This window comes from Otolemur garnettii, unplaced genomic scaffold (genome assembly GCF_000181295.1).
Source record: "Otolemur garnettii isolate 467f Iridium unplaced genomic scaffold, OtoGar3 scaffold00053, whole genome shotgun sequence".
Taxonomy (NCBI): Eukaryota; Metazoa; Chordata; class Mammalia; order Primates; family Galagidae; genus Otolemur; species Otolemur garnettii.
The window spans coordinates 8,273,429-8,284,068 of record NW_003852448.1 but is presented as its reverse complement, the minus strand read 5'-3'; the positions used below and the strand labels follow the sequence as shown (position 1 = coordinate 8,284,068).

General features: G+C 47.7%; 1 protein-coding gene across 5 annotated transcripts; it reads left to right on the top strand.

Annotated features, from left to right (window-relative positions):
- The first annotated feature begins 2,353 nt into the window (after positions 1-2,353).
- On the top strand, positions 2,354-9,233 carry LOC100958593 (GTPase IMAP family member 5). Of its 5 annotated transcripts, XM_023514450.1 has the most exons (5): positions 2,354-2,388; positions 2,822-2,999; positions 7,111-7,159; positions 7,758-8,458; positions 8,772-9,233. In XM_023514450.1, the coding sequence occupies exons 3-5, from the start codon at positions 7,117-7,119 to the stop codon at positions 8,895-8,897; spliced, it is 870 nt and encodes a 289-aa protein (XP_023370218.1). In that variant the 5' UTR covers positions 2,354-2,388; positions 2,822-2,999; positions 7,111-7,116; the 3' UTR covers positions 8,898-9,233. The 5 variants fall into 5 exon arrangements, with proteins under 5 accessions (XP_023370218.1, XP_023370214.1, XP_023370217.1 ...); XM_023514446.1 differs by having other exon boundaries at positions 7,758-8,865; XM_023514449.1 differs by lacking the exon at positions 2,354-2,388 and adding an exon at positions 2,449-2,514 and having other exon boundaries at positions 2,912-2,999; positions 7,758-8,865.
- The last annotated feature ends 1,407 nt before the right edge of the window (positions 9,234-10,640 follow it).

Genomic DNA, 10,640 nt, shown 5'->3' with positions numbered 1-10,640 from the left:
AGTCCTTCTGCAGAAGGGATGACTTTCTCTGGGAACACTCCCTCTCACATTTAATTCTACTGATAATAATAAAGGTCTTATGAATCTGCATGAAAGTTGAGCTGACTCCTGGTCAGACTCTATTTTGCACTTTCTTTCTCTCTTCTCAGAAAGCCTTTCTAATCCCTGGACTGGTCTCCTCTCCTTTTTACAGACCCTTCTCCCCCTCCCCGACTCTACCCCTGGCCTCCTCAGGGATGATACAGAGGAGGTCATATTACCTGTGACACAAAGGGCTTTCTCAGGTTAACAAGAAAAATACAGGTAACTTAACAGAGAAAAACAACCAGAAGATAAACTAAAGGGATGAACCAGTAGGTTAGAGGGAAAGGCATTCAATGGACTCAAGTGGAAAGCCACCCTTCTCAGCCTAGAGAGCAGCTGAGGCAACTCCTGAAGACAGAATCAAGATTGTTCTTTCAGTGGTCCATTTGCATTTTCTCTAATGCACAGAAAGTAGCTGATCAAGATCCACAGCTGTCTCTCTATGCTTTGGATACATGGGTTGTTTTTTGGTTTGTTTGTTTTTTTGAGACAGAGTCCCTCTCACCCAGGCTGGAGTACCGTGATACGATCATAGCTCACTACAGCCTCAAACTTTGGGCTGCAAGCGATCGGCCTGCCTCCGACTCCCAAAGTGCTGGGATTACAGGTCTGAGTTATGGCATCTGGCCTAGCCTGAATATCTTACAACAGGTAAAACATCATGTTTACCTCAATCATGAAAGTTCAATAAGACATGTGTAGATCTGGTTACCTTTGAGCAATGTCCCCTTCTTGTATATCAAGTATTTACAAAATATATGCAAAGATAGCTTCACAAATTAATTTCAGTTAGAAAACCATTCAGGATAATCCAGTTTAGAGCTGATAAATATTTGCCAAAAATACCTATTTTTGTTTTAGGGGAGTTGGTCTTTAGGCCACTGTTTTTTTCCCCTGCCCAAAAGGAGACATCAGAGATACTTGCTTTTTTTAGATAGCAAAAACAATGTCTACTATTCTATGTTAAAAACCTACCCTTCCAGGTGGCACCTATGGCTCAAAGGAGTAGGGCCCCAGCCCCATATGCCGGAGGTGGCGGGTTCAAACCCAGCCCCAGCCAAAAACTGCAAAGAAAAAACAAAAAAAACCTTACCCTTTCTTCCTTTCCTGCAGAAGGGCATGCATCCATATCCATCTCAGGGTAAGAGCTATTGTTATCTGAAAAGTTAACTATAAGCTTAGTATGGGAGAATAATTTGGAAGTCAACCTGGCTATCATTGCAGAATTGTGTGTTGCCTGCATTATAACTGCCCACCTCTCCAGACTAAGCAAAGAACCAAGAATTACCTGCATCTCACTCTCCTGCTTATAGTATCTTTTAAAAAATTAATCTGAACTCAAACATGCAAGTAACTGATGAAGCTCTGCCGCATTCACCTGGGAAAGTATCCAGAGAGGAGGTCCAGGTCCTGACCCTCTCTCCCCTTCTCCCCCACACCCCCCCCCCACCACACACACACACACCGCACGGAGGCTGGTAGTGGCCACTGTTAATCTGAATGGCCATTTCATTCAGGGTGACCCCCACCCCACACAGCACAGAGGCTGTGGTAGTGGCCACTGTTAACCTGAATGGCCATTTCATTCAGGGTGCCACTGGTCAGGCCCTAATGAGACTGGATGAACCTATGTGCCAACATCTTGGAGATTGTTTATTCACTTCCAAGGCCACTGTCATAGGTAAGTTGGGGAACTGGACTCTGTGGTACCTGTCAAAGACCCAGGGTACTCTGCACACAGTAAAATATCGACTAACTATAAATTTAGTTTAGAATAAAAATGCTTTCAGATAGGAAGATATTGTATAACCTCGTAACCTATGAGGGTGAGTCTGTTTAACATATCTGGTGATAAGTGGTAATATTGCTGGTGTTCACTTTTACTGTGACAATAAAAAGTAACAAAGGAAAAGAGGAGGGCAGAGCAGTTCTTTGGGGCGATACGCCCACAGCTTCACGGAATTACTGGCTTTTCTCATAAATGAAAGTGAAACTGTTCACTTTCATTTCATCTCCTTTTCAGTTGATTGGCTTGGGTGACAGGCGGTTAGACTCTTTGGTCAGGCAACAACTATAGGGGGAGGGTGGGAGGGAAGGATGTGAAGATGAGGGTAGGCATTAGCCAGGGTGGTGTGAGGAGCCCAGGGCACCCCTTTTCCTCCTCTCCCGACCCCACCTGTTAAGCATCTGTCACTTTTCCTAAATCTCACCATGAGTGGGTCAGATGTCTCCCTGGTTCCTGAGGAAATGAAGTCCTCTTGGATGGGGAAATCTACTAAGCCTTATTTCCCCCTTAGGTGAGAGGTGAGTAACCTGAGGGCAGGGCGTGTGGCAGTGAAATAAGAGGGAGCCACAAGATACCTGTCCTTTGTGTAGCAGAACCAGGACAGCCGCCGTGGGTGCAGCCCTCACTGCCATCTAGAACTCCACGTAAGAAACCCGGGGGGGGGGGCGGAGAAGCATGTTGGTCCTGTTTGGGCTGGTGGCAGACAGCTGGTGGCTTGGCATGGGATACAGCCATGATGCAGATGTGAGCAGGCTTCTTTGGGTTACCATTATTCTGCTAATTCTGGGAGGGAGTTTGCTTTGCACAAAAGCATTTCAGAGGTGTTGTGGGGAAAAGGCAATAGAGCTATTATTTTAAAAACAACCTCTTCCTCAGGATGTTTTTGAGGGCTTTGACATCACATTTTGAGGACAGCTTTTCGAGGCAACTTACACACATTTTTTTTTCTAGTCCTAGGGGACACCATCTTTCTATCTGGCGGACAGAATTTGTGGACAGTTTTTTCATCTCTCACTGCTCTTGTGTTTTTATGGAGACTAGAAACTCGTGAGACAGGCTGCCTAGGAGAGGAGGGAGGATTGCTCCAAGACAGTCTGCAGACCTTACAAGATATTCTGGGACCTACCAGGTAACAGGGCTTGTTTTCCTTTTTCTCATTCGCCTTCCCTTCCCTTCTCTCTTTCTCTCTCTCCCCGATCCTTTTTATCCCAGTAAATTTGTCCTAACCTGAACAAGGCACTTGATCTTTCTAAACCTCAGTTCCTTTTTTCCTAAATTAGGATCAAGACTTTTATACCCTTAAGTCCTAAATAAGTGCAAACTGAAGACATTACTGCTATTATATTTTTCAGAACCCAGAATTTTGAACAGAATGAGCTCAGACAGTATCCTTTCGGTGATACAGGAGCTTCTTTCTGTGTTTGTGCAAAAGCATTTTCTTATGCACACATAGTGGCTGCACCCCTATCTGGCAGCACATATGGGGTTCCTCATGCAAGAGGGCAAGAGAAGATGCCCTGAACCTCCTCTCCCCCTTCCCCACCTCCAGAGGTCCTGGGATGCTCTTTGAAGAACAGGTTGAAAAGTTATTTTTGAATTTCCATCTTTTTTCATTTGTGTGGCTTTTTGTGTGTCATTGACTACACTCAACCCAATGGTAGTGGTTTCTATTTTAAAGAGGGGAGAAAAATTTCAGGAATAGGACTGAAATTGATCTGTTCACTTAAAACATTTGCTTCTTTTTTCTGCTAAAGATAAATATATTTTTTTAAGAATTAGTTAAAACCTAGTTAGCCAGATTGAAATTATAAGTAAATAAAGACAAGGGCATTATTACTGAGAAATACTCTGGCTCAGAACCATCTAACAGTGGCAGATTCTTACAACCGCACGTTGTGTTCTTAATCAACGTGGAACTCGGAGGAAAGTAGAACATCATTAGTACTTCTGGCAAATGAGAGTAAGACAGTCTCCTGAAGGTGAGTCACCGTCTTCAGAGCATTTAAGGGCGGCTCCGGCTCCCACCCATCCGCTGCGCTGGGGCTTCTGCGGACAGCGGGGCTTTCCAGGAGTGGAGGGGTCTTCTTCACTGTCCTTGGCTCAGAGGTGATGATTTCCCATTCTGGGGCAGGAGATGGTCTTTAAACTGGTCCAGCCATCCTCCACGGGCGAGGAATGCCTAGCAAATGGAGATTGTTTAATAATAACATTCAAAGTGAATAAATGGAAAGATTGACGGGTATACACTGAGTGAGGTGTTGTCGGCCAGCCACGAAGGGGCTGTGGAGCGGGACCGTGAAAGCGACGTTCTGGGGACTGGGGAGGCGCCTTGGGTCAGGTTACCTGCAAGGGACCGAGCAAGGGTGGCGATGTCCCTGGAAAACCATGAAGCCGTGGCGGGAGTGGTGGCGGTTTGGGCTAGAGAGGCAGCGCGAGGCCGGAGAGGAAAAAAATGTTCAAAACGATAATTGAGGAAAATGAGAACAAGTTCGATGTTTCTAAGCAGCTGGCCCCGTTTTCACTTCTCTGTCTGCCCAGGCTGGATTCTGAGAAAGCAGCAGTTTCAGGTTCTCGTTCTTGGAGCGGATGGCCCGCTCCTGCCGCCTGCGCAGACGCGCGCCTGGGTGGCCCGCACGTTCCGCGGGGATCCCGCAGCGCACAGGGAGCCCGGAGCCCGGAGAAGCGCGTCGCCCCGGCGGCCTGTTTCCCTCTGTCTTGGGCGCAGACCTGGTTTCGCGCCACGTTGTATTACATAACCCCGGAAGTGGTAGTTTCTCCTACTTGAGAGGAGTGGGTGGTATCCCAGTATCCCCGAGGTCCCTCCCATCTCTCTGAGGCAAGACTCTCAGCCCTACATCTCACCCCTTCCCGCGCTCTTCCGGGATCGTCCTCTGTGCCCCTCACCCGCAACTCTCCACTGTCCCACCACTCACCTGGCACCTTCTTGTCCCTCCGATGTCCGCAGCCTCTGCCCTCTGGCCCTCTGTGGAGAAGGTAGAGGGGTAGAGTTAGAAGCAGCGTCTGGATGTCAAAATCACCAGCGTTCAAACAAACTGATACCTTAAAAAGTGCTGCTTTCCGCCTTTGCCATCTCCCCATGCAATCACATCTTTGAAAAAACAATCCTCCCCATACCATCCTCAAAGGGAACAAGGCAAAGATGAGACTTAAGGGCAAGTTTCCTCTTTTTCTGAGTTTCAGTAGAATTACCTTTGATTACTGGCCAGCTTTCTGCAAAGAAAGAGAAAGAACAGGGTGTATCTATCTATTATATTAATAGATTTATTTCACAAGGACATAGTTCAGTGATTGTGAGGGCTGGCAATTCCAAAATCTGCAGGGCTCAATGGCAGGCTCTGGGAAAACTCTGTTTTTGCCCTCAAGGCCTTCAGCAGATTGGACAATTCCCCTATGCTATACAGAGTGTAAGCCTGACTAAGAAGTGAGCCACATCCACAAAACACCCTTAGGGCAACACCTAGGCTAGTGTTTGGTTAGATTACTGGGTACAATGGCCCAGTGATGCATGAGACAATTTGAAAGGCCCCTTCACAGATGTCAGGATGAGAAAAAATACCCAGCGATTGGTTTTCATCCAAAAAGCCAGCATTTGGTGGCTGTAAAAGCAGGGCCTGAGTCACAGAATCAGTACTGTGGGTAACTCTTGTATGAATTGTGCCAACTCTGGCACAGACCTTGCAAACCAGATTAGATCAGTCTCCATGAGACCTGGGCAAGAATAGAGAGATTCTGACAGGCAGGAAATTGCTACCTTTGGAATGAGTTACAAAGAAATTATGAGGGAACTGCCTGGTAGAAGCTGGATTTTGACATTTAGTACTTATGCTGAAACGATTCCAAAATTATTTATTTGTTTGTTTTTTCTGCCAAGGTGATCACTGAGCAATTTCACTGTGAGGGGGCCAGGTAGGATCTTATAGAGCATGATTGCAAGGATAATTTGGAAAATCCATTAATTCCAAAACCAGAATTTTTCCCCCCGTTGACCTGTCCTAAATGCTGAGATCCCACCATTAGAGACTCATCTTTAATGTTGACCTCTTGAACAGGTTACAAGGAAATACCCTAAAACTTTGCATATATCAAGGTCCTGATGGGTATTTGTGTTTTTTTTTTCTTTTGAGACCGAGTCTCACTTTGTCACCCTTTGTAGAGTGCTGTGGTGTCATAGCTCACAACAATCTCAAACTCTTGAGCTCAAGTGATTCTCTTGCCTCAGTCTCCTGCGTAGCTGGGACTATAGGCACATGCCACAATGCCTAGCTATTTTTAGAGACAGTGTCTTGTTCTTAGCTCAGGCTGGTCTCAAATACCTGAGCATAAGCGCTCCACCCATCTCTGCCTCCCAGAGTGCTAGGATTATAGGCATGAGTCACTGCACCTGGCCCCTCTGATGCATCTTTGGAAAGGGTCGTGGAGGTTTTTCCTGGTAGGGAAGCCTGAGAAGTCATTCTTCTGTGGGATCTGGTGGACTACCTGAGCATGAGAAGGAGGAGGTAGGAGGGAGACAAGGATTAAGTAAAGGTCTATGGGGGAGAAAAGAAGGTGAGAGGCTTAATGAGAGATTCCCCTCAGGTAGCTACTGGTCTGGGACAGTTTGAGCTAAAAACACCACAACACATTGATCTGAGTCAACAAATCAGTTCTTCCACACAACCTGGACAATCTCCTACTCTTGGTGAACAGTTCATTCTGGTTTTCCTGGGACTGCCCAATTTCCAGCACTGACTGTCTTTGATCAGTCCTGGGCTAGCCAGGGTGGTTGGTCACCCTTTGTACCATCATCATCATGGAAACTCAAGGGAAGAATTTTCTTTATGAGTTTGACTGAAGGGAGATACTTTGCCAGAAAACATTGGTTTGCACAGTAGTCCTACGACCCTAAAGATAGAAAAGAGCCCCAGACAGCCAGGTGATCTGTAGGGAATGACTGACTGGCTTGGTCTTCCAGGTGGAGGGCACATTTTTACCACCTCCTACCTGCTGGTAGGTCACAGGAAACACCGGCAGGTGCTTACATTTTGGGGCTGTCTGTATATTTTTCACCTGGAAGCTCTGACCACTGCTGAGAATATTGGAGGGTAGCAAACCCAGAGCAAGGATTTTTTATTCTTGCCTCAATTTCCTTATCTGTAACATGCTATAAAATGTGTTTTGTTGTTTGGTGTTGGAGATTATGTCCACCTCCAGTGTGAACCCCTCTGTGTTTTCTCCTCTAGAAGAAAATGGAAGGGCTTCTGAAGGTTGGAGAAGGCATCTTCCCTGCAGGTAAGGAAGCTGCATTTGGAGGCCTCTCCACCTCAACCAGGATGTGGTAGCCGTGAGGAGGGTGAAGGAGGTCTTTGGGGCAGGGGCCATGAGACACTTGACATTCCTCCCTGATGGTGAAAGATCCAAGCCTATACTCACCCTAGGACAAAGAAAGTGCATATCCCCCTAAGACATAGGATGTATTGAGCTATTGGCTGTCATACTGTCCTTAGTGAAGGTGAGTTTTTCCATATGAAACTCTGTCATTGTCTAAAACTGAGACCAGGCCGGGATGAGAGAAGTAGAATGGGCGAGACAAACAACTCAATGGCCAGAGAAAACTGATCCTGAGGGGTGGGAACTGAATAGAGAAAAGGTTCTGGAAAGGGGCAGAATTTAGCAGCTCCCAAAGGAAGACTTGCCAGTTGGAGCAATTTATTCCATAATCCCTGTGCAAGTTCTCTTTATTCTCTACACGTGCCATCAGATGAAGGGAACAGAGGGTGTGGTGTCCTCACTGATCCAGGATGTCAGTTCTGGGTCTTTTCCTTTTTGCCTTTTGTTCTTCTCTTCAAAAAGCCCATATTGCACATCAGCTTTTCGTGTGCTCTGACAGGCCAGAAAGAAGAGGGCTTAACCCCAGGATCATCAATGTTGAGAATGATTCTGGTGGGCAAAACAGGCTGTGGGAAGAGCGCCACAGGGAACAGCATCCTCTGCCAGACACTGTTTGAGTCCAAGTTGGCCCCCGGGGAAGTGACCAGGAAGTGCCAGAGGGAGACAGGCTCATGGAACGGGAGGAACATCCTGGTGGTCGATACACCCTCCATCTTCGAGGTCAAGGCCCAGGCTCAAGAGATGTACCAGGACATCGGGGACTGCTACCTGCTCTCTGCCCCGGGGCCCCACGTGCTTCTCCTGGTGACCCAGCTGGGGCGCTTCACGGCCCAGGATGTGGTGGCCGTGAGGAGGGTGAAGGAGGTCTTTGGGGTAGGGGTCATGAGACACGTCATCATCCTCTTCACCCACAGGGAAGACTTAGAGAGTGAGACCTTGAAAGATTATGTGGCAAACACGGACAACCACAGCCTGAAGCGCCTGGTGCGGGAGTGCGGGTGGAGGTTCTGCGCCTTCAACAACAGGGCCACGGGGGAGGAGCAGCGGCGGCAGCTGGAGGAGCTCATGGCTGTGGTGGAGAGACTGGAGCGGGAGCGCGAGGGCTCCTTCTATAGCAACTGCCTGTTCCTCGATGCTGAGATGCTGCAGCGAGGCAGGGACGGCCCCTGCCGGGAAGACTACAGGCAGTACCTGGGCAAGGTGAGGCAGCAGGTGGAAAAGCAGAAGCGAGAGCTGAGAGAGGAGGAGAGTAACTGGGCGGCCAAGGCGCTGCTCAGGGCCCGGCGCTGGGTGGCTTCTCATTATGAGACTTGTGGTGTTATTGTTTGGTGCACCTTGCTTTTTCTCCTTATTTTTGTAATCATCTTTTACCATCTTTAATACTTTGTGTTTTAAAGCATTTCTAAAGTATCAGCTCACGGATTCATTGTTTCAGTTCAGAAACAGATTCTCAGGGTGTGGAGAGGGCGCTGCTTATTATCTGTGCCATTTTCTCTCCCCTTCTTCCTTACAGAGTTTGGTTTGGTTCAGGCCTCCCCTATCCCACATGGAGCCAGGTGCCTCAGCTGCAAAGAGGCTGAACTGGTCTAAAGACAATCCCATTCTCTCTGCCAGTGCCTGCACCAGGGCAGACCAGTGAGAAGTAAGAGTCTGTAGAGGTGGAAGATTTCTCCTTTCCTAGGAGGGACCAACAGAAATAGACAGTCTCTCTTCTTCCTCTGGGTGTTGTTGGGTCAGCGTGTGAAGCTTGGGACTTTGGCAGTCATCATGCTACCAACCTGGGGTGGGAGGCAGCACTTCAAAGCAGAATAGAGAGATGGAGCCAACCTGGGCCCCAGAATCACCCCCGCCCATCCCTGAAGCCCTGTATCTCTGGATTTGCAGTTATGTTAGCCAATACGTTCCTAATTATTTAAGCTAATTGAGTTTCAGTCCTCTTACCTGTATTTGAAAACATTTGGATGAATGAAGTGTTCTGCATGTTCCTTTTTTATCCATTAAATCTGTTCTCATGCTTCCTCTGAGGAAAGGGTGTCTGGAATAAATGAGCGGGTTTGTCTTTTCTTGGTCCTGAGATTAGGAAGATGCTCCTTCTCTTACTAAGGTGCCTGCTACATGATAGATGTTTGCTCATCTGAATAAAGTGAATAAAGGGAAACACTTTTAGTTGGATTATTTCAATGAACAGGAGTGGCAGAGGGCAGAGGAAATGTGATTAGCACCATGCATGGCTAACTGAGTTTTTTTCACCATTTGGCAGGAAGCCCAAGAGACCCAGAGCTCACATTCAAACACTCTCCAAAGAGTCACTCTGGAAAGCTTTCATGCATGTCCTTGGATCACCCCTCTAGTTCTAGCCCCCTGGAAGCCAGTGGGTGGATGCTAGGAACTCTGCTCCTGGTACCAATGACCCCATTAGCAGACTGAGGCCTAAGAACAAGCAATCCACAGCCAGGACAGTCTCTACTCCACCAGCCCTGCTCTCTAATACTTGCTTGGGGCCAAGTTTATACCTAGTCAGAATGCCTTCCCTGGAGGGAGGATGAGCCCACCCGTTGTCTGCTGAAACAATGATGCCCCAGAAAGCTTCAAGGCCAGCACGCCCTGATCCAAAGTCTTTGTGTTCCTCTGCTCAACACACTTTCCTTCAGAAGGGCCACCGCAGCAAAGGGAGTCATGGATAGAACCCAGTCCACTCCCTGAGGGGTTGTGCTTGGTGACCATGCCGCCTGACCCCCCTCCACAGTGTCCCTGTATCTGTCTCCTCTGTCCCCATTGCTGTCGCAGTGCAGGTGCTGATGGCTGACATGGAATTCTTTCCCTCTAAATCAGTGGTTCTCAACCTTCCTAATGCCATGACCCTTTAATACAATTCCACATGTTGTGGTGACCTCCCAACCATAAAATTATTTTTATTGCGCCTATGCTACTATGCAACAAAAATAATTTTATGGTTGTGGGTCACAACAACATCAGGAACTGTATTAAAGGACCATGGCATTAGGGAGGTTGAGAACCGCTGCTCTAAATGTTACCTATGTCTCCAGGCTGACATTTAGATAATCCAGCCTGACATTCCCAAGGTAGACCCACCCGTTCAATAGCCTCCAGTGACATCCTGTTACTTAGGAGGTCACCCTGGAATCCCAAGGGTGAAGCTCAGGGCCCTGCCTGGCCACATCCCTCCCTGCACCCTCCTCCCGTGTGCTGATCCTCACTCTCTATCCATCGTCATGGGCCCCTCAGCCTCTTGTGACTTCCTTTGAGAGGCAGGCACAGTCCTGGCCAGCTGAAGCATCTGCAAAACCTGCTGTGGTCTCCTTTTAGCTGACATCATTTCCAAAAGAAAACTTCTCCTATAACCCCATTTTTATATTCCTTT

What these genes read in the sequence shown, in the direction of transcription:
- LOC100958593 (XM_023514446.1), top strand. Translation starts at nt 7,117, where the DNA reads ATGGAAGGGCTTCTGAAGGTTGGAGAAGGCATCTTCCCTGCAG. An exon ending in AGAAGGCATCTTCCCTGCAG is followed by an intron (nt 7,160 to 7,757) that starts GTAAGGAAGCTG and finishes GTGCTCTGACAG; the next exon opens with GCCAGAAAGAAGAGGGCTTA.